At 43.3% G+C, this 27,872-nt stretch overlaps 1 protein-coding gene across 1 annotated transcript; it reads right to left on the bottom strand.

The window, feature by feature from the left end:
* Positions 1-210: 210 nt before the first annotated feature.
* On the bottom strand, positions 211-26,679 carry BCL7B (BAF chromatin remodeling complex subunit BCL7B). Its single transcript, XM_037815121.1, has 6 exons — positions 26,462-26,679; positions 15,289-15,364; positions 4,832-4,928; positions 2,537-2,707; positions 1,452-1,531; positions 211-1,277 (listed from the first exon to the last, which is right to left on the bottom strand). Exons 1-6 carry the CDS (start codon positions 26,551-26,553, stop codon positions 1,185-1,187), a joined length of 609 nt encoding a protein of 202 aa, XP_037671049.1. The 5' UTR covers positions 26,554-26,679; the 3' UTR covers positions 211-1,184.
* Between the last annotated feature and the right edge of the window lie 1,193 nt (positions 26,680-27,872).

Below are 27,872 nucleotides of genomic sequence, written 5' to 3'. Positions count from 1 at the left end.
GTATTTTCATAATATTTATCCACTGAGTTGGAGAAGTAGCCAATAGTTCATTTTGTGTGCATGCACATGTGTCTCTGTGTGTGCCTGTGTGCGTGTGTAGCCTCATTATCTCTACGTAATCTGATGGCTTAAAAACTAAAATTTCTGGAGCAATAAAATGACTGTAAACTTTAAAAAAAAAAAGAATGAAGCACTCAGAGACCAACAAGACATATTTCAAATAGTTTAATTTTAAAAATATTCTATTCAGTGCTAAAATATGTCTTCACTCGCTGTTGCCCATTTCCATATTTTTTAAACTTTTTTGAAACAAAAAATAAAATCACAAAGTTCAATTAAACATGCAGATTTCAAAGAAGAGGGAACTTTCTAGAAAGTCTGAGCTGAAAGAGTACTGTGAGGAATGGGTACTGTTGTCAGAACCTCAAATTCTTGCTGGGGCAGTTTGTGGCAGGAGTGTGGGGGGCCACGGTAGGAGGCAGAGAACGCTGGAATGAAACGTACAGGTGGAAGAAGGGAAAGCTGTGTGCGCGCGTGTGGGGAGAAGGGGACGGTTACGGAGGAGGACAAAGGACTATCAGCAGCTAGTGAGCCCCTAAGAGGCAACCTCAGGAATGGGCAGAAGTGCCTGGACAGCAAGAAGTCTCTATGGACTCTCTGCCCCACCTGGAGAAAAGCCCTTCCCTTCCTGGAGGAGACCCTCCTCTACCTCCAGAGCCTCTCCCTATTCTCCGACAACAGCCTGCCGGGCCCCTGGCCCAACAGAGAAGTCATAAATCTACAGTCTCCATACAAGTTCAAGTAACCCAGGCACTCTCCTCGCTAGAGGGCGCCTTCCACATCTCCTTCCTCTCGGAGAAGTGCCAGCAGCTCAGCCCCAAGGTTCTGAGCAGAGACTGCTACCTGGAGGTGACAGGTGAGCCCTGGGACGGCCGAGGCTTCAGCCTACTTGGGGTGCAAAAAGGACAAGAGCGCTCCCCTTCTCAGGAGCAAGCCGACAGAGGTGCCAGGGACGGGAAGATGACGGTACAAGCCCGAATCCTGGGCAAGCCTTCCAGCCCGGAAGGCTCAGATGTGCAGGCGCTGGGCCCCAGTGCTTGCCCTTACCCCAGCAACACAGCATGGCCAGAACCAGGACGCAATAAATAGAGGCGGGGGCCGGGAGGTGAGGGGCGCCGGGGGTGCTAGCTCTCTGAGGCCGTCTGCGGCACTGCGGGCTGGTCCACACAGAAGCGCTTCAGGGGCGGGGCACCCGGGTCCTCCTCTTCCTGGGCCACCTGGGAGCAGCCAGAGCATGGGGTGGGAGGGCCATCCCCCGTCCTCCCTCAGCCTCCTCACAGACAACCCCACCTTCCCCACATGACAACCCTCAGAAACCCCACCCCAGCACAGCACATTCAAGACCCCTGCCATTTTTCCTAGAAATGGAGAAAACCAAAATGCCTCCTTACCTGTGTCTCTAGCGGAACTGGCTCTTCCTTGGTGAGGGTGGGAGGTTCGTCAGCAACTTCTGAGGCCGGCAGGGAGGGCTCTGGAAAAAACAGCAAAGTCACCAAGACCACGGGGCTTCCCAAGGCAGGCGTCTCCTGGGGAATCCGTGTCTCAACCTGGGGGGAGCTTTCCTAAGAATTATGTGGAGGCAGCTCAGTCAAGAGGGACAAACGCTGGCCTGAGAATCAAACATTTGAAAGGATGAGACAGCGCAGGTTTGGGGCTATACTCGGGAGACTCGTGGAGGAGGCACAGCAAGATATGGGTAAAATACGGCCAGATCACGGAGGGCCGTAAATGCCAGGCTGCGGAGCCTGGCATATTCTGCGGACAACTGGGGCCAATGAAGCAGCTTATTCCCCAGTCCAAACGTCACAATTCTAACTCAGTCTCTCAGTTTTATGAGAGGGTTGTATTAGGATGATACACGGAGGAGCTGAGAACAATGCCTGGCAAATAGTAAACACACAATAAATGTTAACTATCACTGGCCATTACCCACGGGGATGTGAGCTCTGTTTTGTAGTCTCGCTGGTAATGGGTCACAGAACAGGGGATGCCAACAAGGGCTAAGACATATCTACCATTTCTTTATGTGCTATAACAAGAAACATGCAGGATATAATGCAGAGACCAGAAACTCTGACATTAGGACCTAAACTGACAGCCAGGTCTGCCAGTTGCCAGTTATGTGATCTTGGACAAGCCACTTAACCTTTTCTAAGCCTCCATTTCCTCATTTGTAAAATGGAGACAACAGCTGCTTTCTCACAGGGTTTTTGGGAGAATTAGATCAGGCATCAAATATGAAAAATGCTGTCCACAGAGCCTGGCACTCACTCTGTGCTGGCTTGTTTAGCAGCTTCCTTCATTCTATGAAGGGTAAAATACAATCATTTCCCCAAATCCCCCCCAGCTGTTAGCGAGAGGCTCAGCACTGCAAGGTTCCGAGGTCCATGCTCCGAACTCTTACTCTAGAGAGGAGAAACGAGCGTGGGCAGGAGGAAAGGCCTCTAAGAGGCTTGTCCTGAGCACCAAGACTCACCCTCGAGGATCTCCTGGCCCAGGGTGGGTGGCTGGGAGTCGTCTGTGCGGAAGTCCGAGGTGTGCGCTGGGCTCAGGGACTCGCTCTGCTGGGGGCTGGGGCTCGAGCTGGCACTGCTGTCCACCTTGAGCTGGTAGACATCCGACACGGAACTCTGGTTGCTGTTTTCATCTGAAAGCCGAACACAACGAGGACAACAGCTGAGGGTGGTGCTTTTCCTCAGAGTAACTCAGCACCAAGCCAAGGGCCTGGCATCTCCTCGGGCAGCCAGGGACGCGCCTGGGCACAGCGATCACCACCACAGACATACCTGAGAAGGCCAGCTCGCGTGAGCCTCAAATGCACTCCAGACGGTCAGCGGAACCAACACCGACTGAGTCAAGCATTTTCGATCCCACAACATATTCTAAACACCAGATGCGGCCAGAATCTTTAAGTCCATGAAGCTTTATGCTCCAGGCAGGTTGAGAGGTGCCCATTAACCGTCTCTATTGTCCACCAATTACAGTGTGGAGCTGGTAGTTTCTCGCTGCCCAGTGGCAGGCAGGGGTAACCGTGCCTCAGCTCAGCACCTCCCAATCCTCCCCCATCACAAGACGTGTAGAAAACGGTCCAGTGGGTCTAGGAGGAGGCTGGGGGGTGCCTGTGAGTGCCAGCTCAGGGCCTCCAGCTGCCCAGGCTCCACCTGACTGCACCGAGGACTGGGGAACCATCCACTGGGAAGCCGGGTCTCAAGGCTCGGCGGAACCACCCAAGCTGAAGCTCCCCCCTTTCCCTCTCCCCCGCCAGCCAGCCAGCAGATCTGATTTTGCCGACCCCACTGTTGCTCGCATCCATTCTTCCCTCTCCTCCCGCCCCAGTGCAGCCTCATGGCCGCCCACCTGACCAGCTGCAACGGCCAACTCATTGCTCTTCCATCCTTCAGACCCATGGGCTCCAAACTGCATCTCACACCACCGCCCCCGAGCTCTTTCTAGACACTCCAGCGCTGCCTCCAGGATAAACTGCAAACCCCCAACCCAAGTCCTTCCTCACCTCCGGCCTCACCACGGACCATCCTTCCAGCCAAGCTGGACCCTAACCCAAGAGCTGCTCCATGCCCGGCGCCTCCACCCACCTGCTCACCCTGCTGGGGCCTCTCTTTCTGGCTGGCCTCACAGCCCCAGACAGTCCAACATTCGCATCGAGCCTCACTTCCTCCACACAGGCCTGCCTCCCTGGCTCCCTTGGGTGGAGGTGACCACCCTCTTGTTCATTTCCTCGCTCCAGCCAGCATTTATTCTATGAGGCCAGGGTGGGGTGGGCTCTGTGACTTATTTTTCCTGACTCCCCAGTGCCATACCTAGTACCTGGCACATAGCAGGTATTGATTAAATGTTTACTGAATGAAAACAATGAGACGGTGACCCGATGGAGGAAAGGGAGACTCTTATTTCTCCCAGAGCTTTATGCTTACTTAACAGTTCACATACGATCACGTACCTTCCCTGGTATCCCCATCCCTCCATCACACTGGCCCTGGTGGGGTGGGAGGGAGTGATCGCATACCAGGTCAGAGCCAAGTCTCATTCCAAAGAGAAAGTCACAGCTCTCTCTAGTGTCTACCCGTACAAAGACCACTAACTTCCACACTAAAGTGGAAGCAGAGTTGTTTTTTTTATGAGAAGAACAAAGCTCTGTCGCTTTTGAGCTTTTGAGCTCAGGCAAACACTTTTCTTTTCTGAGCATCAGTTTCCTAAAATAAAGAAGTAGTGATAACTGCCTGGTTTATATCACAGGCTGATGACATAAGGATGAAAAGGAGAGAATGAAGTGAAAGTGCTTCGAGACGATCCCTGCCACGGAGGTGACAGGTCACACTGTGACTGCAGAGCTGGCACGTGCAGGATGGGCACCAACGTTCAGTGCACAAGGCAGAACCTTGGCCAATGCCAGACAGGCAGATGCCCTGGCCTTAGGTAGCCAACTCTAGGGCTCTACTGTAAAACACACAGTCTAAAGAGAAGAGCTTGTGATCCAGACAAACCAGGAACGAACAAGGGGTCTGTCACTTACTAGTCATGTGACTTCAGCTCTCTGAGCCTCAGTTTCTTTACTTCTATCGTGCAGGGTTATCATGAGGTTTAAATGAAAAAAAACAAAAAACGAAAAACACGTATTTAAAGTGCCTAGCAAAAACACCAGCAAAACAGCAGGCACTGAAATGATACATAGAACTATTCTTATCATTAATGCATTAATGGGTTCATCTAAGTTTTCATTTTCCTGCAAGGAAGACATATGGATGCAACTCACCCTGGAATTCAAGAAGGAGAGAGGAATTGGCTGAGGCATCAGAGGGAAAGCCATTAGGTTCCCGGGCTGCTGAACTGTTCGATTTTGACTTTTCTTTCTAGAAAAGGAAAAAAAGAGGAATATGACAGAGCCGAGTGGGAGAGACTCACGGAAAGGGAGGGTGGTGCCATGTGAGAGCCGGCGGAGGAAGGGGTCAGCCCGGAACAAGGGGCAACAAGAGCGGCGTGAGAACCCGGGACCCAAAGAGCAATCGAACTCTGCGCAAGGCGCTTCTCCCCAAGCCTTAGCGTCTTCTCTGCAAAATGAACCCTTCCAGGGCTAATATCATGACTCCAAAGTGAGAGGCAGACACATACGCCTCCCCTAGAGTTTCCCGGGGTATTCTTCTGGTTTCTGCCCTGATCAAAATGCCTATCCATTCTCTAAATGGATGGTGAGAAAGACGCCACACTCATCTGAGGGAGATTCCCATTATAGCAGCACAGGTGGGGGAAAAAGGGAGAGAAGAATGGAGCTCTGACTGGACAAAGGAAGGAGTCACTTCACATGGAGCGCAGGCAGCAGCAAGACCAGGGGGCCCCTGCTAGCCCTGTCCTTAACCAATCAACTCCACCCACTCAAAAGGCTCACCCCCCCACCCCCACCTACTTTACCCATCACTTCTTCCAAGCAGGATGCAAGTCACACACATGGAGGAACCCCAAGCAGGAGGGTTAAGTGCTAGCTTGCCACAAACATGTCCACAATTAAGGAAATTATCAATCCTTGTGCACAAACAGGAGCATCCCCCAAATTAAGAGTTTAAATCTGGGTCATCTCAGTTTTACCTGTTTATACTTTTTATACATGTCTATTTAGGCATGTATAATTGTGCTAGTAAGACAATATAGTTTTTGCTAACCCTCATTTCCATCTCTGCAATAAATCAACTGTACATGTTCATGCATGTCCTTCCCTATTTTCATAAACAAACAGCATTTTAATGTAATTGCAAACACTTTACCATTTTACCACAAAGGCTAAATGTGATTTTTAAGGGATGTAGAATATGCCATATACCATAATTCATTTAACACTACCCAACTATTGGACATTAAACTTTAACTTATTTAGGGCTGTGTTTATTTATTGCACAATGCTCAATTTTCACTCTTTCTGCATTATTTTATTCAGATGAATTCACAAAAATTATTCCTCCTAGATGATTGCGCTAAACTTACTATTTTTCTTGAAATACACCATCCCTCACTGCTTTCTAAAAGGATGGTGGCAATGTACTTGGTGTCTAGTTTCCCAGTACCCGTGCCAACATTTGACTTTATCACTACCTTTTCCCAACCTCTCATTTATCTTTAAGAATTCTGTGTTCACATAAAATCTGTATTCATTAAAGAAAATTCTCACAATACAGAAAGAGAAAATCACCTGTAAACCAGAGGCAACCAATATATGTATTTGCACAAAAATGAGTCATAACATAGCTTTATAACTTGCTTCTCCTCTCCCTCTTCACCACATTATAAACATTCCTACGCCACTGAAGAATCTTCTACAGAATCTTTTGTAACAGTTACAAGGCTTTGTGGGACACCGATGCACAATAACTTACTTGGTGAATTCTCTACAACAGGACAATTAGTTTGCTTGCAATTTTTAAATATTACAAACAACACTGTAATGCTCAACACTGTAGATATATACCCTCTACACTTCATGATTATGTCTCAAGGATAAATTCCTAGAGATAAAATTTCTGGTCCCAAGGGACAGATATTCTGAAGGCTTTTAAGCATATATACCACCTGTGGAAAGTCTGTGCTGATTTCCTCCCCCATCAGCAATGTCCCACACTTCTTTGTATTCTTCACATTTTTTTTCTTTACCAACTTGATCATCATATTCTATTTTCCCTAGTCTAATAGCACCTTAGGTGCTAGCATCTTAGAAGATGGAGCAGACATACTGACCGACCTCCAAGTCCAGTTAGCTCATAACACACTGTGAGCAGCTCTGGAGAGAGACGAAGGTTGCTGAGTCCTGGGAGGAAGAAGAGGAAACAGGAAAGGGCCAGGGGCTCACCCGTGAAAGATGGGCTTGGGGCACTCTCTCGCAGTGTCCTCCCCCCACATACATACACTGCCCGAGAGATGTCACTGCCTGACCATCAGCCCCTGTGGGTAATGGCATCACTGGAGCCCGCATGAGGTGAGGAATAAAAGGGTACCTCCATAGCCCCCTCACCTCCCACCCCCCAACTCCTTGCATTTGGCAATGACAGGAAGGTTGGGCTGCTCCCAGATAAAGGAAGTACTTGGAGGACTTGTCCTGGAGGAAGGGGAACATCGGAGGAAGGTCAAGGGAAAGTCTGAACTCTGGGGTACATCCCCCATCCCATCCCTTAAGTTCATTTAGAGAAGAGAAAACCAGAACTTGAACTTATGTTCTCCCCTCAATTACATATTAGTAGCCAAGGCAGCAGAGAGACCCAATGAATTAAAAAATGAGTGTTTAGAAAAATACTAACCAGACAATGGAGAAAAACAAGCATCAGGAAAGAGAATAAACAGAACAACCTACACCAGAGGAGGCAGAACTAATGGGACAGAAGAATTTAAATTAAATATAGTGAGTCTCCTCAGAAATATAAGAAAGATAATGGAAAGTTGCTATGAAGAACCACCAGCTGGGGAAATTTGGCATGAAAAATACAATTGTTAAAAATAAAAATCTAGTGAATGAGTTTAGTAGCAGAAATAGATAATAGCTGAAGAAAAGATTAAGAGAAAACAGGGGATTGAGAAACTGTCTCAGAATACATTAGGAAAGGATAAAGAGATGGAGCAAATGAGAGAAAACTTAAGAAATAAAGGAAACAAATGAAAGCATTACAGTATATTCTAACAGAGTCCTGGCAGATCAAAGACAGAAGAAATTCTAAAAGCTTCCAGAAGAATACAAGTAGTTCACCTACAAAGGATCAAGAATCAGACTGACATCAGATTTCTCAGAAGCAATGCTGGAAGCAGAACAACTGAGTAAGAGCTTCAAAGTGCTGAAAGAAAGTAATTTTGAGCCCAGAATTTTATATGCAGGTTTAAAATTATCAATTAAAACAAAAAAATATATTTGCAAAATTAAAAAGATACTCTCAGAAAGTTTTCCCCACAAAAAGTCCTCCTTGATGAAACTCTTGAAGGAGGTATTCCAGCAAAAAAACAAATAAATCCAGGAGAAAGCATTAAGAAATTGGTGCAAAGGATTAGTAAAAAATTATTAGTGTTTACTTTGCCTATAAAAGCAATCACTAAAAGAAAAAATATCTGTAAAACTTTCAAACTGAAATTCCAGTCAAAACTAAGCTCACAGAGAAAGAAACACCCAGAGACATTTAGAAAAAAGCCACAGATGGAGAAGCCAGAAGAGAAGTGACGAAACCCAGAAGAGAAGGACCAGCAGATGTCGCCAGCGCTTGCCAGATGACAGAGGAGCCCAAGCTCGCAGGTATCCAGTCTTCAGAAAAGGTTGATGCCTTAATCGGGACATTTTCACAGCCTAAGAACAGTAAATTTGTAAGCTAATAAATCCCCATTGTTAAAAATCAGACCATTTCTGGTATATTGCATTTCCTTAGCTTTAGCAAACTGAAACAGTTTTCGGTCAGGGTAGGGATGGGAGTGGGGGAGGGGTGGGGAGCAGAGCTGGTTAAGGTGTGCTATGGGTCTTACCACCTTCAGAGGGAAAACAGACTGTGAAAAGCTTTACAAAGCAAACCAACCAACAATTTCACACACCCCTCTCAGAAGCATATAGATCAAACATACAAGAAGTAAGCAAAGATAAAGATATTAATAACATATTAAATGTTTTAAGTAATAAATTCTATACCTAAATAGAAAGTATTTGTTTCAATCAAGTGAAGGGTCCAAAAATCAATTGTATACCAGATAACAAAGTAAGGCCCAATAAATTCCGAAGAATTAACATCCTACTAATTCAGTAAAATTAAAAACACCAATTATAAAAAGGATAGCCAAAAAAAAAATCCTGCACTTCTGGAAACTAAAACTCATGCTAATAAATAACCTTTGGGTGAAACAGAAATCAAACAGGACTGAAAGGACTATTTATGTCAAAATTTGTGGGAGACAACTAAAGGAGTGAAAATTTATTTAAAAAAAAAAAACTGGAAAAGATAGCTAAGTGTTCAAAACAAGAAGCTAAAAAAAAAAAGAAAAGAGTAAACCCGATAAAACAAAAGAGAAAGAAATAACTACATGGCAAAGATTAGTGAAATAAGAGAACAAAGCAAACAAATGAAAAGATTAACAAAACTTATAAGATGATTCTTTATAAGGATTTAAGGAGTGGCAACAAGGCAGATCACATATGGGAAAAAATGCAAACAAACCAAATACGGAGTAAAAAAGGCAAAATAATTACCAATATAACAGAGACTAAATTACAAAAGTCTACTGGGAATAACTCTGGACTGGCCCGTGTGAAGCCTCAACCAGCATCCTCCAGCAGGGCTCTGCCAGCCCCGGGCATGGGCCAGCTCTTCATGCGGCAGGACTGACAGGTGCACTGCAGAAAAGGTTGCAACCCCGGCTAACCCCATTTCTGAACACTCCTGGGGACGTGGGGAAGAAGGGAAGACTCAGTACTGCCCCCAATTACAGAACCACTGACCTACTTGAAATGGATAAACTTATGGAAAACATACAAAACAGCAAAATAAGTAGCAAAAAAGAGAAAACTTAGGAACGTCAATCACGTTTAGAGCCACAGTAACGACCATCAGCACCCTCCTCTCACCAAGGCCCAGATGGCACCAAAGGTGAGCTCTACCAAATTTTCCTATCTTATGTAAGTTGTTCTAGAAATTAGAAAAAGAGGAGAAAATGCCTAATTCATTTTAGGAAGCTGGCAGATTCTTAATACCAAAACAAGATAAAGACAGCTTAAGAACAGAAAATTACAGATCAATTTTACTTATAAACCAGACACAAAAATCTTAAAGGAAATATCTGTGAACTGAATTAACACTACATGAAAAAAAGCATGTTCAAGGAGAGTTTGTCTTAGGAATGCAAGAATAGTTCAATATCAGAACTTTACTAATATAATTCACTGAGTTAGTACATGAGGGAAAACCACATGAACATTTTGGTAAATGCAGGAAAAGCATCTGATGAAGTCCAACATCTATTCATGATTTTAATATATCTTAGGAAACTAAAAATAGAAATGTTCACATTGATAACAGCTAGCTTTCCAAAAACCTACAGCAAAAGACAGAATTCATCCAACTTACGATGCACTGCAAACTGACAGTAAATAAAACAGTGGCTCCAGTGCAGGGAAAGAGAAAATAACCAAACCAAAAACAGAGCTCAAAGACAGATAAAGGCCTGGCCCAACCAAGACAGCACAGCCAGATCTTCAGGGCTCCATCCCCCGACAGAAGCTCTGAACAACTGGAAAGGACTGGCAGAAACATCTTTCTAAAAGCTCCAGAAAATGGTTAAAGGAGTGCATTAACAGGGGGAGCGCCAAATCAAGAAAAAGCACTAGGATCTCCGGGCGCCTTGGCTGACCCCTCCCTCTTCCCCTCATCAGCTTGGCGAGAAGCTGGTCTGTGCTCCCAGCACAGATTCCTGGTCCCAGTTCCGGAAAGAGCACAGTAACTCTCATGCACATAGTCAGAACATGCACCTCTGACCCAATCTACTGGGTGATGCCCCGAGGGACTCACTGTCCCAGAACTTGCCCTGCCTGTGAAAGATAGCTCACCCAGCAATCCTACAGAACCCCGGGGGACAGCAGACAAATCCTGCTGCCTGCCTGGGGCAAGGAACTGCTGGCTGTAGTGCAGTACCCCAGATCATGAGGAAACAGTTTCCTTAGGGAATTCCGAGGGCCTCAGGCCCATGCTCAAGACAAGAAGCATGCAGAAAAGATAAGGGAAGCCCCTGTGTTTTGGCCTGGGGCAATTCTTCTAACTCATTGTATGGATAAACCCTGAAGGTGAGCACTCACACAGGTCTATCTGCCAAAACTGGGAAAGGTGTTTACTTTTTTTTTTTTTTTTTTTACCCTCCTCCTTCTTTTTTGTTAGCTCCTGGCATTCAAGGAAAGCTCTATCATAACACTAGTTGGATACTAGCTTAAGTAACAGACCTGTCAGAGTCTAAATTCCAACAATAACACACTAATATATCAAAATGTCTGGGTTTCAACAAAAGATTACAAAACATACAAAGAAACAGGAAGCAATGGCTCAGGCAAAGAATAAAGCATTAGAAACCATCAGTCAGAAAGATCAGAACTGGGACATTCCAGACAAGACTTTTAAAAAATGATCCTAAATGTGTTCAAAGAGCTAAAGGAAAACATGAACAAAAAACTAAAGGAAATCAGGAAGATGACAGAGATGGAAATTATGAAAAGGAACCAAACAGAGCTAAAGACCACAAAAACAGAAATTTGAAATTCCATAGAAGGGTTCAACAGTAGATTGGAGCTGGCAGAAGAAATAATCAGTGAACTTGAAGATAAGACAATTGAAATCATCCAGTCTGAAGAGCAGGAGGAGGAAAGAATGAGAAAAGTGAACAGAGCCTGAAGAACCTGAGGGACGCCATCAAGTGTACCAACACACGCACTGTGGGAGTTCCAGGAGATGAGAGGAAGGGGCAGAGACAATATTCAAAGAAATATCAGTTGAAAACTTCCCAAATTTAATGTAAGATATGAATAAACCTGTGATGGTTTGGAGCTGTCTGTACCCCAAACGTACTTAAAACTAATCCACTCCTTTGGCTGTGAACCCACTGAAGTAGGACCTTTTGATGAGCTTACTTCAGTCAAGGTTTGGCTCACCTCGGTCAGGATGCGTCTATTACCGGAGTCCTTTGTAACCAGAATGAAATTCAGACATAGTGAGAGAAAGTCACAGAAGGAGCATTCAGAAGCTGAACATCAACAGAACCCAGAAGAGAAGGGAGAGACGTGGCAAGACATGCCTTGTCATGTGCCAAGCTAAGGACCAAGGATCACTTGCAGCCAGCCCCAGAATGCCACAGTCTTCAGGCAGAAAGCATCAACTTGATGATACCTTGATTTGGATCTTCTCTTAGCCTCAAAACCATAAGCAAATAAATTCCCATTGTTGAAGCCGAATCATTACATGGTATTTGCTTGAGCAGCCAAGAAAACTAAAACAAAGCTCATCCAAGATGTTAAAAGAAGTCCCAACAGGATAAACAGACCACGCCATGCCATGTAAACTATCAAATGTCAAAGATAAAGCGAAAATTCTGAAAGCTGCAAGAGAAAAGCAATGTGTCAATGCAAGGGAGCCTCAACAAGATTAAGTGCTAATCTCTCATCAGAAACCATGAAGGCAAGAAGACAGTAGGATGACATTTAAAGTGCTAAAAGGAAAAAATGCCAACCAAGAATCCTATATCTAGCAAAATCGTCTTCCAAAAATGTGGGAAAGATTTAAGACATTCCCAGATAAACAAAAGCTGAGGGACTTCGTCACCACTAGACCTGCCCTTCAAGAAATGCTAAAGGGAGTTCAGCAGGTTAAAAGGAAAGCACACAAGCTGAGTGACTGAAGCCACATGAAGAAATAAAGATCTCTGATAAAGATAATGACATGGGTAAATAAAAATACCCATACTATTGTATTTTTTATTTGTAACTCCACTTTTTAATTTTCTAAAGGATCTAAAAGGCAAATGCATAAAATGTAATAATAAATCAATGGTTTTGAACTTATAATGTATAAATATGTAATCTGTGACATTACATAAAGGTAGGGGGACAGAGGCGTATAGGTACATAGTTTATGCTTTTCGAAGTTAAGTTGGTATCAAAGCAAATGAGATTGTTAAAGATTTAGGGTGTTAAATTTAAACCCTATGATAACCACAAAGAAAATATCAAAGAATATGCCAACTCACTGAGACAAAAAGTAGAGTACAGGTTCCCAGGGGTCAGGAGCAGGGGTAATGGGGATTTAATGCAAAATGAGTGTAGGTTTTCTGTTTCGGGGGAAGGAAAAATATAGTAATGGAGGGTGGTGAGGGTACTGCAACATTGTGAATGTGATTCATCCCACTGAAAGACATGCTTGGGAGAGTTTGGCATGGGAAGATTTATGCTGTGTATGTTTCCACGATTTAAAACAAACCAAAAAAGAAAAAAAAGAAAAAAGGAAGAGAACTAGAGAGAGAATGAAAATTAAATGCAATACATGATACTGGATGGGCTCTAAGAACAGAAGAGAAAACACTCCTTTTTAGCAACATTAAATTTCTTGGACTTGATAACTGCACTTAAGGTAATTACATAAGTGCCACAGTTCATAAGAAACAAACATGGTGGTATTATGTGTTCAAGAGTATGATGTGTACAACCTGCTCATAAATGTTCAGAAAATAGATATAGATAGATAGACAGACAGACATCTAGCTAAATAGACGAGATGACAGAATGATAAGGCAAAGGTGGCAAAATGTTAACATTGGTGAATCTAGTAGCTGGGACTGTGGGGTATATTGGAGTTCCCCATATGGGGTACATATTACTTTTGCAACTGTTCTGTAAATTTTAAATTATTTCAAAATGAAAAGTTAAAAAAAATAAAAGACTGTTTTGTGACCTCAAAGGAAGGAGAAATTTCTTTAAAACATCATAAAAGTATTCATTATACAGAAATAAATTTAATTTTCTTCTCTACATTAAAATTAAAAACTTCCATCACTCAAAGCACCATAAATAGACTGTGAAGACAAACCACAAAACAGGAAAAGGTATGGACAGCATATAATCAATAAACTTCTTGTGTCCAGAACAGAGAATTCCTACAAGAAAAAGACCACAATCAAATAGAAAAATGATGAAAGACTTAAGCAAGTAACTCCTAAAAGAGAATCTCAAAAGGCTACTAACCACTGAGAGAAGGTGCTTGATCTCATTAATAGTTACATAATTTGTCATAAACTAAAAACCACAGTGAGGTATCATTTCACTAAGTCGAACAATACCAAGTATTGGTGAAGATTTGGAGAAATGAGAACTCTCATATCTCTGGCGGCAGCAAATATCGGTACAATCACTTTGGAAAATGGTTTTGCATTAGCCAGTGTAGGTCAGAATACACATACCTAAGACCCAGCAATTCCACTCCTAGGAATGTGTCCCAGGAGAACTCATACACATGTTGACCTGGACACTGAAAAAGATGTTCCCAGCAGTGTTATGCCAATTACCCCAAACTAGGAACAACCCAAATGTCCATTTACAGGAGAATCTGAAACACAAATTATGGTATAGCCATGTAATGAAATTCCGTACGGCAAAAAAAGGGAACGAATAGCTCCAAAGAGCAACATGAATTTTACAAACATAACATTGAGTATAATAAGCAAGATACACAAAAATACTTTACAATGCCATCTTTATAAAGTTAAAAATCTTTACAGATGACTAGAGAAGCGGTGAGAAAAGCAAAAGCAGGAGGGGAGGGGATGCTGGGAAGAGTCGCAGTGAGGCCTTCTGGGGGTTGGTGATGTCTGTTCTTTGACCTGGGTGGTTTTTACAAGGGTATTAACTTCATATTTATTCATTATATTGTACCTCAACGTAATTGTGTACTTTTCTATGCATTTTATATTTGAAATTTTAAAAGATGAGGAAAAAAAGTTAAAAAAAAAGTTGGAGACAATCTTGGTGTCTATCACCCAAGGAATGTGTAGATAAAAGGTGGTCACTGCATGTAAGAGAATACAATGCAAGACTCAAAGGAAATAACTCTACTTACATTTATGGAAACATTGAGAGTTCTCAAAAATAAGGTTGAACAAAAAAAATAAAATAGAAAGAGGTTTACATACATGTATATAAACATATATATGTAAAGTTTTTCAAAAATACACATATGAAACAATGCTATGTATTTTCCAAGAATACAAAGGCATCCAAATAAACCCATGGGAAGATGAATCAGAAAAGCATATATATGGATATAAAGTACATTACAGAGGGTGGCTAATCGGATAAGAGCTGGGGAAGGCAAACTTTCTCTTAAAGGGCCAGAGAGTAAATATTTTAGGCTTTGCAGGCCAGTGGGTCTCTGGCAACTACTCGACTCTGCTACTGGAACTCCAAAGCAGCCACACACAATAAAGAAAGGAATGGGCATGGCTGTGTTCCAATAAAACTATACTTACAAACCCAGGGAGCAGGCCTGGAAAAGAGGAGTAGGTTAGGGGTGGGAACAAAAGAGGACAGTAAAGTGCGGGGGCCTTGCAGGGACTGATGAGAGAGTAAGGATTTTCAACTCAATTCTGGGGAAGTGAATTCCTTTGTAATTGAGGGGCAATCAAAGAGATAAAGAAAGATAGTGGTACCTTTTTGTGGTTTTCCCTTTCTTCCACACTTACCTCCTTGCTGTCTGTCACAGGGACCCACTTAAATATCCGAAGGGAAGTGTCACCCACCGTCACCCACTTCTTCTCCCTAAAAGAAAGACACTTCTTAGAACTGATAAAACAAAGTAGATTTTCTGTTCATAACGTGTGCTTTTTAACTTTTCAGTAGATCATTCCTTCAACCTGGGATGCTTTAAACTTAATTTCCGTCAAATTATACCTCACCTTTCCATGCAAAAGCATTCCTTCCAGAAAGACTTCCCTACCAAACTTCTTTGGCTCTGAACCCTATACTTGCTGCCTTTCCTCACAAAAAGGCCTTTTTAACTCATACTACACCAATATAGAGTATTAGGACATTTACAGACTCAGGTATTTACCTGGCATCAATTATTTTTTAAAAATTAACTCAATTCCACTCATGTTTATAAATGCCTATTATACAAGGCCCTGCAGGAGAGACAGGATGTATAAGATAGAATCCCTGGAGGCGGGGCAAGATGGCAGACTGGTGAGCTGTAAGTTTTAGTTACTCCTCCAGGAAAGTAGGTAAAAAGCCAGGAACTGCGTGGACTGGACACCACAGAGCAATCTGTCTTTGGGCATACTTCATACAACACTCATGAAAACGTGGAACTGCTGAGATCAGCGAAATCTGTAAGTTTTTGCAGCCAGGGGACCCGCGCCCCTCCCTGCCAGGCTCAGTCCCGGGGGAGGAGGGGCTGTCAGCTCTGGGAAGGAGAAGGGAGAACTGCAGTGGCTGCTCTTATCGGAAACTCATTCTACTGATTCAAACTCCAACCATAGATAGACTGAGACCAGACACCAGAGACTCTGAGAGCAGCCAGCCCAGCAGAGAGGAGACAGGCATAGAAAAAAAACAACACGAAAAACTCCAAAATAAAAGCAGAGGATTTTTGGAGTTCTGGTGAACACAGAAAGGGGAAGGGCGGAGCTCAGGCCTTGAGGCGCATATGCAAATCCCGAAGCAAAGCTGATCTCTCTGCCCTGTGGACCTTTCCTTAATGGCCCTGGTTGCTTTGTCTATTAGCATTTCAATAACCCATTAGATCTCTGAGGAGGGCCGTTTTTTTTTTTTTTAAATCCTTTTTTCTTTTTCTAAAACAATTACTCTAAGAAGCCCAATACAGAAAGCTTCAAAGAATTGCAATTTGGGCACGTCAAGTCAAGAGCAGAACTAAGAGAGCTCTGAGACAAAAGGCAATAATCCAGTGGCTGAGAAAATTCACTAAACAACACAACTTCCCAAGAAAAGGGGGGTGTCCGCTCACAGCCACCATCCTGGTGGACAGGAAACACTCCTGCCCATCGCCAGCCCCATAGCCCAGAGCTGCCCCAGACAACCCAGTGTGACGGAAGCGCTTCAAATAACAGGCACACACCACAAAACTGGGCGTGGACATTAGCCTTCCCTGCAACCTCAGCTGAATGTCCCAGAGCTGGGAAGGTGGAGCAGTGTGAATTAACAAAGCCCCATTCAGCCATCATTTGAGCAGACTGGGAGCCTCCCTACACAGCCCAGCAGCCCAGAACCGCCCTGGGGGGACGGCACTCACCTGTGACATAGCACAGTCATCCCTCAACAGAGGACCCGGGGTGCACAGCCTGGAAGAGGGGCCCACTTGCAAGTCTCAGGAGCCATACGCCAATACCAAAGACTTGTGGGTCAGTGGCAGAGACAAATTGTGGCAGGACTGAACTGAAGGATTAGACTATTGCAGCAGCTTTAAAACTCCAGGATCATCAGGGAGATTTGATTGTTAGGGCCACCCCCCCTCCCCGACTGCCCAGAAACACGCCCCACATACAGGGCAGGCAACACCAACTACACACGCAAGCTTGGTACACCAATTGGGCCCCACAAGACTCACTCCCCCACTCACCAAAAAGGCTAAGCAGGGGAGAACTGGCTTGTGGAGAACAGGTGGCTCATGGACGCCACCTGCTGGTTAGTTAGAGAAAGTGTACTCCACGAAGCTGTAGATCTGATAAATTAGAGATAAGGACTTCAATAGGTCTACAAACCCTAAAAGAACCCTATCAAGTTCAGCAAATGCCACGAGGCCAAAAACAACAGAAAATTATAAAGCATATGAAAAAACCAGACGATATGGATAACCCAAGCCCAAGCACCCAAATCAAAAGACCAGAAGAGACACAGCACCTAGAGCAGCTACTCAAAGAACTAAAGATGAACAATGAGACCATAGTACGGGATATGAAGGAAATCAAGAAGACCCTAGAAGAGCATAAAGAAGACATTGCAAGACTAAATAAAAAAATGGATGATCTTATGGAAATTAAAGAAACTGTTGACCAAATTAAAAAGATTCTGGACACTCATAGTACAAGACTAGAGGAAGTTGAACAACGAATCAGTGACCTGGAAGATGACAGAATGGAAAATGAAAGCATAAAAGAAAGAATGGGGAAAAAAATTGAAAAACTCGAAATGGACCTCAGGGATATGATAGATAATATGAAACGTCCGAATATAAGACTCATTAGTGTCCCAGAAGGGGAAGAAAAGGGTAAAGGTCTAGGAAGAGTATTCAAAGAAATTGTTGGGGAAAACTTCCCTAATCTTCTAAACAACATAAATACACAAATCATAAATGCTCAGCGAACTCCAAATAGAATAAATCCAAAAAAACCCACTCCGAGACATATACTGATCACACTGTCAAACATAGAAGAGAAGGAGCAAGTTCTGAAAGCAGCAAGAGAAAAGCAATTCACCACATACAAAGGAAACAGCATAAGACTAAGTAGTGACTACTCAGCAGCCACCATGGAGGCAAGAAGGCAGTGGCACGATATATTTAAAATTCTGAGTGAGAGGAATTTCCAGCCAAGAATACTTTATCCAGCAAAGCTCTCCTTCAAATTTGAGGGAGAGCTTAAATTTTTCACAGACAAACAAATGCTGAGAGAATTTGCTAACAAGAGACCTGCCCTACTGGAGATACTAAAGGGAGCCCTACAGACAGAGAAACAAAGACAGGACAGAGAGACTTGGAGAAAGGTTCAGTACTAAAGAGATTCGGTATGGGTACAATAAAGGATATTAATAGAGAGAGGGAAAAATATGGCAAACATAAACCAAAGGATAAGATGGCCGATTCAAGAAATGCCTTCACGGTTTTAACGTTGAATGTAAATGGATTAAACTCCCCAATTAAAAGATATAGATTCGCAGAATGGATCAAAAAAAATGAACCATCAATATGTTGCATACAAGAGACTCATCTTAGACACAGGGACACAAAGAAACTGAAAGTGAAAGGATGGAAAAAAATATTTCATGCAAGCTACAGCCAAAAGAAAGCAGGTGTAGCAATATTAATCTCAGATAAAATAGACTTCAAATGCAGGGATGTTTTGAGAGACAAAGAAGGCCACTACATACTAATAAAAGGGGCAATTCAGCAAGAAGAAATAACAATCGTAAATGTCTATGCACCCAATCAAGGTGCCACAAAATACATGAGAGAAACACTGGCAAAACTAAAGGAAGCAATTGATGTTTCCACAATAATTGTGGGAGACTTCAACACATCACTCTCTCCTATAGATAGATCAACCAGACAGAAGACCAATAAGGAAATTGAAAACCTAAACAATCTGATACATGAATTAGATTTAACAGACATCTACAGGACATTACATCCCAAATCACCAGGATACACATACTTTTCTAGTGCTCACGGAACTTTCTCCAGAATAGATCATATGCTGGGACATAAAACAAGCCTCAGTAAATTTAAAAAGATTGAAATTATTCAAAGCACATTCTCTGACCACAATGGAATACAATTAGAAGTCAATAACCATCAGAGACTTAGAAAATTCACAAATACCTGGAGGTTAAACAACACACTCCTAAACAATCAGTGGGTTAAAGAAGAAATAGCAAGAGAAATTGCTAAATATATAGAGACGAATGAAAATGAGAACACAACATACCAAAACCTATGGGATGCAGCAAAAGCAGTGCTAAGGGGGAAATTTATAGCACTAAACGCATATATTAAAAAGGAAGAAAGAGCCAAAATCAAAGAACTAAATGGATCAACTGAAGAAGCTAGAAAATGAACAGCAAACCAATCCTAAACCAAGTACAAGAAAAGAAATAACAAGGATTAAAGCAGAAATAAATGACATAGAGAACAAAAAAACAATAGAGAGGATAAATATCACCAAAAGTTGGTTCTTTGAGAAGATCAACAAGATTGACAAGCCCCTAGCTAGACTGACAAAATCAAAAAGAGAGAAGACCCATATAAACAAAATAATGAATGAAAAAGGTGACATAACTGCAGATCCTGAAGAAATTTAAAAAATTATAAGAGGATATTATGAACAACTGTATGGCAACAAACTGGATAATGTAGAAGAAATGGACAATTTCCTGGAAACATATGAACAACCTAGACTGACCAGAGAAGAAATAGAAGACCTCAACCAACCCATCACAAGCAAAGAGATCCAATCAGTCATCAAAAATCTTCCCACAAATAAATGCCCAGGGCCAGATGGCTTCACAGGGGAATTCTACCAAACTTTCCAGAAAGAACTGACACCACTCTTACTCAAACTCTTTCAAAACATTGAAAAAAATGAACACTACCTAACTCATTTTATGAAGCTAACATCAATCTAATACCAAAACCAGGCAAAGATGCTACAAAAAAGGAAAACTACCGGCCAATCTCCCTAATGAATATAGATGCAAAAATCCTCAACAAAATACTTGCAAATCGAATCCAAAGACACATTAAAAAAATCATACACCATGACCAAGTGGGGTTCATTCCAGGCATGCAAGGATGGTTCAACATAAGAAAAACAATCAATGTATTACAACACATTAAAAACTCGAAAGGGAAAAATCAATTGATCATCTCAATAGATGCTGAAAAAGCATTTGACAAAATCCAACATCCCTTTTTGATAAAAACACTTCAAAAGGTAGGAATTGAAGGAAACTTCCTCAACATGATAAAGAGCATATATGAAAAACCCACAGCCAGCATAGTACTCAATGGTGAGAGACTGAAAGCCTTCCCTCTAAGATCAGGAACAAGACAAGGATGCCCGCTGTCACCACTGTTATTCAACATTGTGCTGGAAGTGCTAGCCAGGGCAATCCGGCAAGACAAAGAAATAAAAGGCATCCAAATTGGAAAAGAAGAAGTAAAACTGTCATTGTTTGCAGATGATATGATCTAATATCTAGAAAACCCTGAGAAATCAACGATACACCTACTAGAGCTAATAAACAAATTTAGCAAAGTAGCGGGATACAAGATTAATGCACATAAGTCAGTAATGTTTCTATATGCTAGAAATGAACAAACTGAAGAGACACTCAAGAAAAAGATACCATTTTCAATAGCAACTAAAAAAATCAAGTACCTAGGAATAAACTTAACCAAAGATGTAAAAGACCTATACAAAGAAAACTACATAACTCTACTAAAAGAAATAGAAGGGGACCTGAAAAGATGGAAAAATATTCCATGTTCATGGATAGGAAGGCTAAATGTCATTAAGATGTCAATTCTACCCAAACTCATCTACAGATTCAATGCAATCCCAATCAAAATTCCAACAACCTACTTTGCAGACTTGGAAAAGCTAGTTATCAAATTTATTTGGAAAGGGAAGATGCCTCGAATTGCTAAAGACACTCTAAAAAAGAAAAACGAAGTGGGAGGACTTACACTCCCTGACTTTGAAGCTTACTATAAAGCCACAGTTGCCAAAACAGCATGGTACTGGCACAAAGATAGACATATAGATCAATGGAATCGAATTGAGAATTCAGAGATAGACCCTCAGATCTATGGCCGACTGATCTTTGATAAGGCCCCCAAAGTCACTGAACTGAGCCATAATGGTCTTTTCAACAAATGGGGCTGGGAGAGTTGGATATCCATATCCAAAAGAATGAAAGAGGACCCCTACCTCACCCCCTACACAAAAATTAACTCAAAATGGACCAAAGATCTCAATATAAAAGAAAGTACCATAAAACTCCTAGAAGATAATGTAGGAAAACATCTTCAAGACCTTGTATTAGGCGGCCACTTCCTAGACTTTACACCCAAAGCACAAGCAAGAAAAGAGAAAATAGATAAATGGGAACTCCTCAAGCTTAGAAGTTTCTGCACCTCAAAGGAATTTCTCAAAAAGGTAAAGAGGCAGCCAACTCAATGGGAAAAAATTTTTGGAAACCATGTATCTGACAAAAGACTGATATCTTGCATATACAAAGAAATCCTACAACTCAATGACAATAGTACAGACAGCCCAATTATAAAATGGGCAAAAGATATGAAAAGACAGTTCTCTGAAGAGGAAATACAAATGGCCAAGAAACATATGAAAAAATGTTCAGCTTCACTAGCTATTAGAGAGATGCAAATTAAGACCACAATGAGATACCATCTAACACCGGTTAGAATGGCTGCCATTAAACAAACAGGAAACTACAAATGCTGGAGGGGATGTGGAGAAATTGGAACTCTTATTCATTGTTGGTGGGACTGTATAATGGTTCAGCCACTCTGGAAGTCAGTCTGGCAGTTCCTTAGAAAACTAGATATAGAGCTACCATTCGATCCAGCGATTGCACTTCTCGGTATATACCCGGAAGATCGGAAAGCAGTGACACAAACAGATATCTGCACGCCAATGTTCATAGCAGCATTATTCACAATTGCCAAGAGATGGAAACAACCCAAATGTCCTTCAACAGATGAGTGGATAAATAAAATGTGGTATATACACACGATGGAATACTAAGCGGCAGTAAGAAGGAACGATCTGGTGAAACATATGACAACATGGATGAACCTTGAAGACATAATGCTGAGCGAAATAAGCCAGGCACAAAAAGAGAAATATTATATGCCACCACTAATGTGAACTTTGAAAAATGTAAAACAAATGGTTTATAATGTAGAATGTAGGGGAACTAGCAGTAGAGAGCAATTAAGGAAGGGGGAACAATAATCCAAGAAGAACAGATAAGCTATTTAACGTTCTGGGGATTCACAGAAATGACTATGGTCTGTTAATTTCTGATGGATATAGTAGGAACAAGTTCACAGAAATGTTGCTATATTATGTAACTTTCTTGGGGTAAAGTAGGAACATGTTGGAAGTTAAGTAGTTATCTTAGGTTAGTTGTCTTTTTCTTACTCCCTTGTTATGGTCTCTTTGAAATGTTCTTTTATTGTATGTTTGTTTTCTTTTTAACTTTTTTTTTCATACAGTTGATTTAAAAAAGAAGGGAAAGTTAAAAAAAAAAAAAAGAAAGAAAAACAAGGAAAAAAAAAAAAGATGTAGTGCCCCCTTGAGGAGCCTGTGGAGAATGCAGGGGTATTCGCCTACCCCACCTCCATGGTTGCTAACATGACCACAGACATATGGGACTGGTGGTTTGATGGGTTGAGCCCTCTACCACAGGACTTGCCCTTGGGAAGATGGTTGCTGCAAAGGAGAGGCTAGGCCTCCCTATGGTTGTGCCTAAGAGCCTCCTCCCGAATGCCTCTTTGTTGCTCAGATGTGGCCCTCTCTCTCTGGCTAAGCCAACTTGAAAGGTGAAATCACTGCCCTCCCCCCTACATGGGATCAGACACCCAGGGGAGTGAATCTCCCTGGCAACGTGGAATATGACTCCCGGGGAGGAATGTAGACCCGGCATCGTGGGACGGAGAACATCTTCTTGACCAAAAGGGGGATGTGAAAGGAAATGAAATAAGCTTCAGTGGCAGAGAGATTCCAAAACGAGCCGAGAGATCACTCTGGTGGGCACTCTTACGCACACTTTAGACAACCCTTTTTAGGTTCTAAAGAATTGGGGTAGCTGGTGGTGGATACCTGAAACTATCAAACTACAACCCAGAACCCATGAATCTCGAAGACAGTTGTATAAAAATGTAGCTTATGAGGGGTGACAAAGGGATTGGGAAAGCCATAAGGACCAAACTCCACTTTGTCTAGTTTATGGATGGATGTGTAGAAAAGTAGGGAAAGGAAACAAACAGACAAAGGTACCCAGTGTTCTTTTTTACTTCAATTGCTCTTTTTCACTCTAATTATTATTCTTGTTACTTTTGTGTGTGTGCTAATGAAGGTGTCAGGGATTGATTTAGGTGATGAATGTACAACTATGTAATGGTACTGTAAACAATCAAAAGTACGATTTGTTTTGTATGACTGCGTGGTATGTGAATATATCTCAATAAAACGATGATTAAAAAAAAAAACAAAAAACAAAAAAACCTTGTGGATCGCACTCCCTTTATCTAGTGTATGGATGGATGAGTAGAAACATGGGGACAAAAACTAAATGAAAAAATAGGGTGGGATAGAGCGGATGATTTGGGTGTTCTTTTTTATTTCTATTTTTTATTCTCATTCTGATTCTTTCTGATGTAAGGAAAATGTTCAGAAATAGATTGTGGTGATGAATGTATAACTATATGATGGTATGTGAACAGATGATTGCACACCATGGATGACTGTATGGTATGTAAATATATTTCAATAAAACAGAATTAAAAAGAAAAACAAAAAAACAGCAGTGCTCTGAAGATGCACACAGATCACCTTCAACGTGCTCACAGGCCCACCAACAAATGCCCGTGGAGGAATAAAATAAAGGAGGGTCTCCTTTGTTCCAAGAAGTTCCTGCCCTAAGCATGCCCAGCAGGGAGAATGAATCTGCCTTTCCAGGAGCCACTGGTGTCCTTACTGACAGGCACTTGCTGCCAGCAGGAACCAGGACCAAAGGCAGGGAGCTGCTTTGTTACAGACCTGAACCAACTGTGAAAAGTTTCCAGAATTTGAAGTTACAAAAAAACAAAAGTAGGAACACTGATTGCAGTTCAACAAATGACATCACAGAAACATAAAGAAAGAGACTCAGATGTAACTGAAAGAATGGACTAAGGAGTTAAGAAACTGGAGTTATTTCCTGGACAGGCCACTCCATTTCCCCATTTATTCAACAAATATTTAATATGCAAGACAGGGTGCTAGGCCCTGGGAAGGCAGCAGCATTCCAGCTGAAAACAGACATTAAACAACTCATTTCATCATGAATCATATAATCATTAGTCTGAACCATGTAAAACTGTACCTTTTGTAGGTTAAAAAGAAGTCACACGTAGGAAATTTCTTACAGTTCAACCCAATACAATTGTGGAAAATTCTGTGAAAGAGACCTGAGATCAAGATTGGAGCTCTCTCAAGTCTCCCTGAAGAAGCAACTTTTGAGCTGAGCCTAGGAGTGAGCTAGGCAAGGGTGGGGCGAAAGGAGAGAGGAAGGCTGAACCGCAATGTGGCTCCAACTGATAGCCACCATCCTGAGAAAGAGGGCAATGTGAGTGGTCTTTAACCTACGAGCAAGGAGGGGCCACCAAAGCATCCTTTTCTAAGCAGGAGAGTGCAATGATAAGATGTACTTTTAAAAGGTCACTCAGGTAAATCGAAGTGAGATAAATGAAATCACTCTAACTGCAACGTGATGTGTGGACTGGGTAAGGAGACAAGAGGGAAAGCAGGGAGATGTGGGGGGAGATGTGGGGAGACAGGTGAAGAGTTCCAGGTGAGAGAGGATGATAATGCAGAGGTGGAAGAAAAGTATACTGACTCTTAGATTCCTCAAAATGTAGGAAGATTAGATATGGAGGGGGGAAATCATGAATGATTTAACTATTAAGTATCTGCTGATTCCCAACCATACAGGAAGCCCTTGGGTCTAAAGAAATAAGAAGGTTCGCTGTACTTCCTGCATGATTTTTCTGTAAACCTAGAACTACTCTAATTTAAAATACAAAACTAAGGTGTTAAAAATGTAATTATTCCCAAGCTAAATAAAACATAATCACTGTTTCTACTGTAAAAGAGGAGGGAGGGAGGGATCATAACCAAGAAATTAAGAATTAACAAATTAATATGATTACTGAATCATTATATACATGTTTTTTTCTTTGTATGTTGTAAAATAAGCTAAAGTTAATACCTGAAATTACTGAAATTCAACTAGACTCAGTCCTGTGTATACTGACTATTGTAATGATTATTCTGTCCTCGTGTCAGCCCTGTTTATACTTGATGTTGTAACGATAACAACTCCATGTCCCCGTGTTTGAATCTATAAACACCCTGAACTCCTTAGGCTCAGGGATTCAAATTCCGGGGCCAATAGGCCATCTGATCTCCTGTTTCCCGCCTAGCAATAAACTCTTTCCTCTTTGAAACCCGGGTGTCATGGATTGCCTGTAATGCGGGTAGAGCAGAGAACCAAGCATTTGTTAGGCGAGGGAGAGAGGTTGGTTCGTTCTGAGGGGAAACAGATAAATAAGCCCGCAAATAAAGACCTGGGTAAGGATGGCTGTTAAGGCGGCTGAGGAAGGCTACCTGGGCTTTTAGATCACCAGTGGTAGTTAACTAGAGAAAAGGGGAAGGAAAGGGCTCAAGAAGGCATTAAGAAATTGGATGTGATAATGCATTGGAGCTCCTGATACAAAACAGGCGCTCAATTAGTGTCTTCACCACGCAGCTGTGGCGTCCTCCAACCGCCTCCAGCGCACACACATCTCGGTGTGTGGGCTGGAAGGTTCGCCTAAAGAGTATCGGGGGGAGAGCAGGGTATCGGTTTCGATGACCACGCTTGCTCGCAAGGGCAGACAGCTTGACGGAGAAAATCTACCAAACTTAAATGAGTTAACACATAAAGCGCTCAACGACGTTTATGATTACGGTACAGTTCAGAAACGCAAAAGAGCCCTTGGGTCGGCAAGTACCGGTAACGAAGCTCAGGAAGGCCGGTGGCAGGGGTAGGTAAGGCGCTGAGACCAGCAAGCAGGGTACCATACCCCACGGACCCGGCGCCGCCCGGAAGCCCATAGTACCTCCCCGGCGACGCGCAGCCAAAGGCAGGTGGGCGGGCCCACGAGCCGGGCGGCCCGCGGATTGGTCGCGGACGGCGCGCCCTCTGACCTCACGCCGACGCGAGGCTCCCTCCTCCCACTCCCCCCTCCCCCCAGGCGCGCCGGTCGGCTCCTACCCCGCCGCCACTCGGACGCGCCTCTGGGCCTGGGCTGGAGACCCGCAGCAGGACTCTCGGCTCTGGCCCGTGACTCACCATTTCCGCACTTTCTCGATGGCAGCCATCACCTTCTTGATGTCATCTTTGGCCCGGCTGCGGGTCTCGGCCCGGACTGACCGGCCCGACATGGCGGCGGCGGGAGCGGCGGGGGCCGGGAAACTGCTCCTAAGACACCGGGAATCGCACGCCGCTCGCGCCGCCGCCCGCCGCAGTAGCGTCACCGCCGTTGTCGCCCCCTCCGTGCGCGCGTGCGCGAGGAGGCGCGCGCCCGCCCCTTGAGGCTCGAAGCCGCAGCGCGCCTGCGCGCCCCGCCCGGGGCGTCCCTCCCTGAGCGTTTTGGGAGTCCCTTCCGCTCCCGGCTTGGCCCGGTGAGCGGGAAGCGGGCGGCACGTGTCGTGAAAGGGGCGAGGCGCAAGGCGCTGCCAGCGGGGTCCTTGGCTCTCCCCCAGTATATTTTATACATTTGACTCAGAAGGGACCGATCTTCTGCACCGTCCTGCCCTGCCTGTCCTGTCCGGTGCCCCAGCTCCCAGGGTGCATCAGTGAGCTCTTACCACAGTTAAATTCATACCTTCCTCAGGTGTACCGCCTGGCCTTTGTGCACACCTGTTCCCCACCTGGAAGTTCGTCTTATCTCTTCACGTCATATGGTTTGTCTTACATCCAGTTCAAACTCAGAGAAAACTTCCCAGGGTTTCATTCAGCAATTAGGGATTAAATGATCCCTGTTTTGTCCAAGGCTCTGTGCTTAGTGCTGGGACACAGGGTTTTTGCTCACCAAAAGTTTCCTGTTTGGTCGAACATGCAGACCAGAAGACAGGCCTTTAAAAGGCCATTTGATAAATGCTAGCCTAAGGGCGCTACAGGGTGCTGGCACAGTCCAAACCTAGGTGAGGAAGTGATCTTGAGGCTGACCTCTGAAAACAGAGTAGATGCTATTTCCTTACAGAAATTGTCGATTGCCCATGTTTGTTTGGGTGCATGTTGAATCTTCAGTGCAGACCCCCTTTGCAGGCAGTGTGCAGTATGCAGCAAGGATCCTGTTAACAGCTGTTTCAGGTAATATAAAGGAACCCCGGTCAGGTGCCGTTTCTCCTCCTTGGGGAACAAGCAAGAAAACACTCACCTGGAGGAAAAGGATACACCCTCGGGCAAGGCCATGGCTTACTAACGTTCAGAACGCAGCAGATTGCACAGTGCCCAAACTTTGATGTGTGTTAGAACCACGTGAAAGCCAATAAAGACCACAGAGGCCAAGTCTCGATGAAGGAGGACAGGACCTGGGCCTGGCTGTTCAGACCCAGTTCCCCAGGTGCTTCAGTGCCCATACCACTTGGGAACAGCAGGTAAGGGACTATCTCTGGCCCCAGACTCCATGGCTTTGAATCCCAGTTCAGTCATGCACCTCCTAAACGGCCTCAGCAAATGCTGGGGAAATGCTGTAGTT

This window comes from Choloepus didactylus, chromosome 21 (assembly GCF_015220235.1).
Source record: "Choloepus didactylus isolate mChoDid1 chromosome 21, mChoDid1.pri, whole genome shotgun sequence".
Taxonomy (NCBI): Eukaryota; Metazoa; Chordata; class Mammalia; order Pilosa; family Megalonychidae; genus Choloepus; species Choloepus didactylus.
Note: the sequence above shows the minus strand (reverse complement) of the source record. Positions and strands in the feature narration are given on the sequence as shown.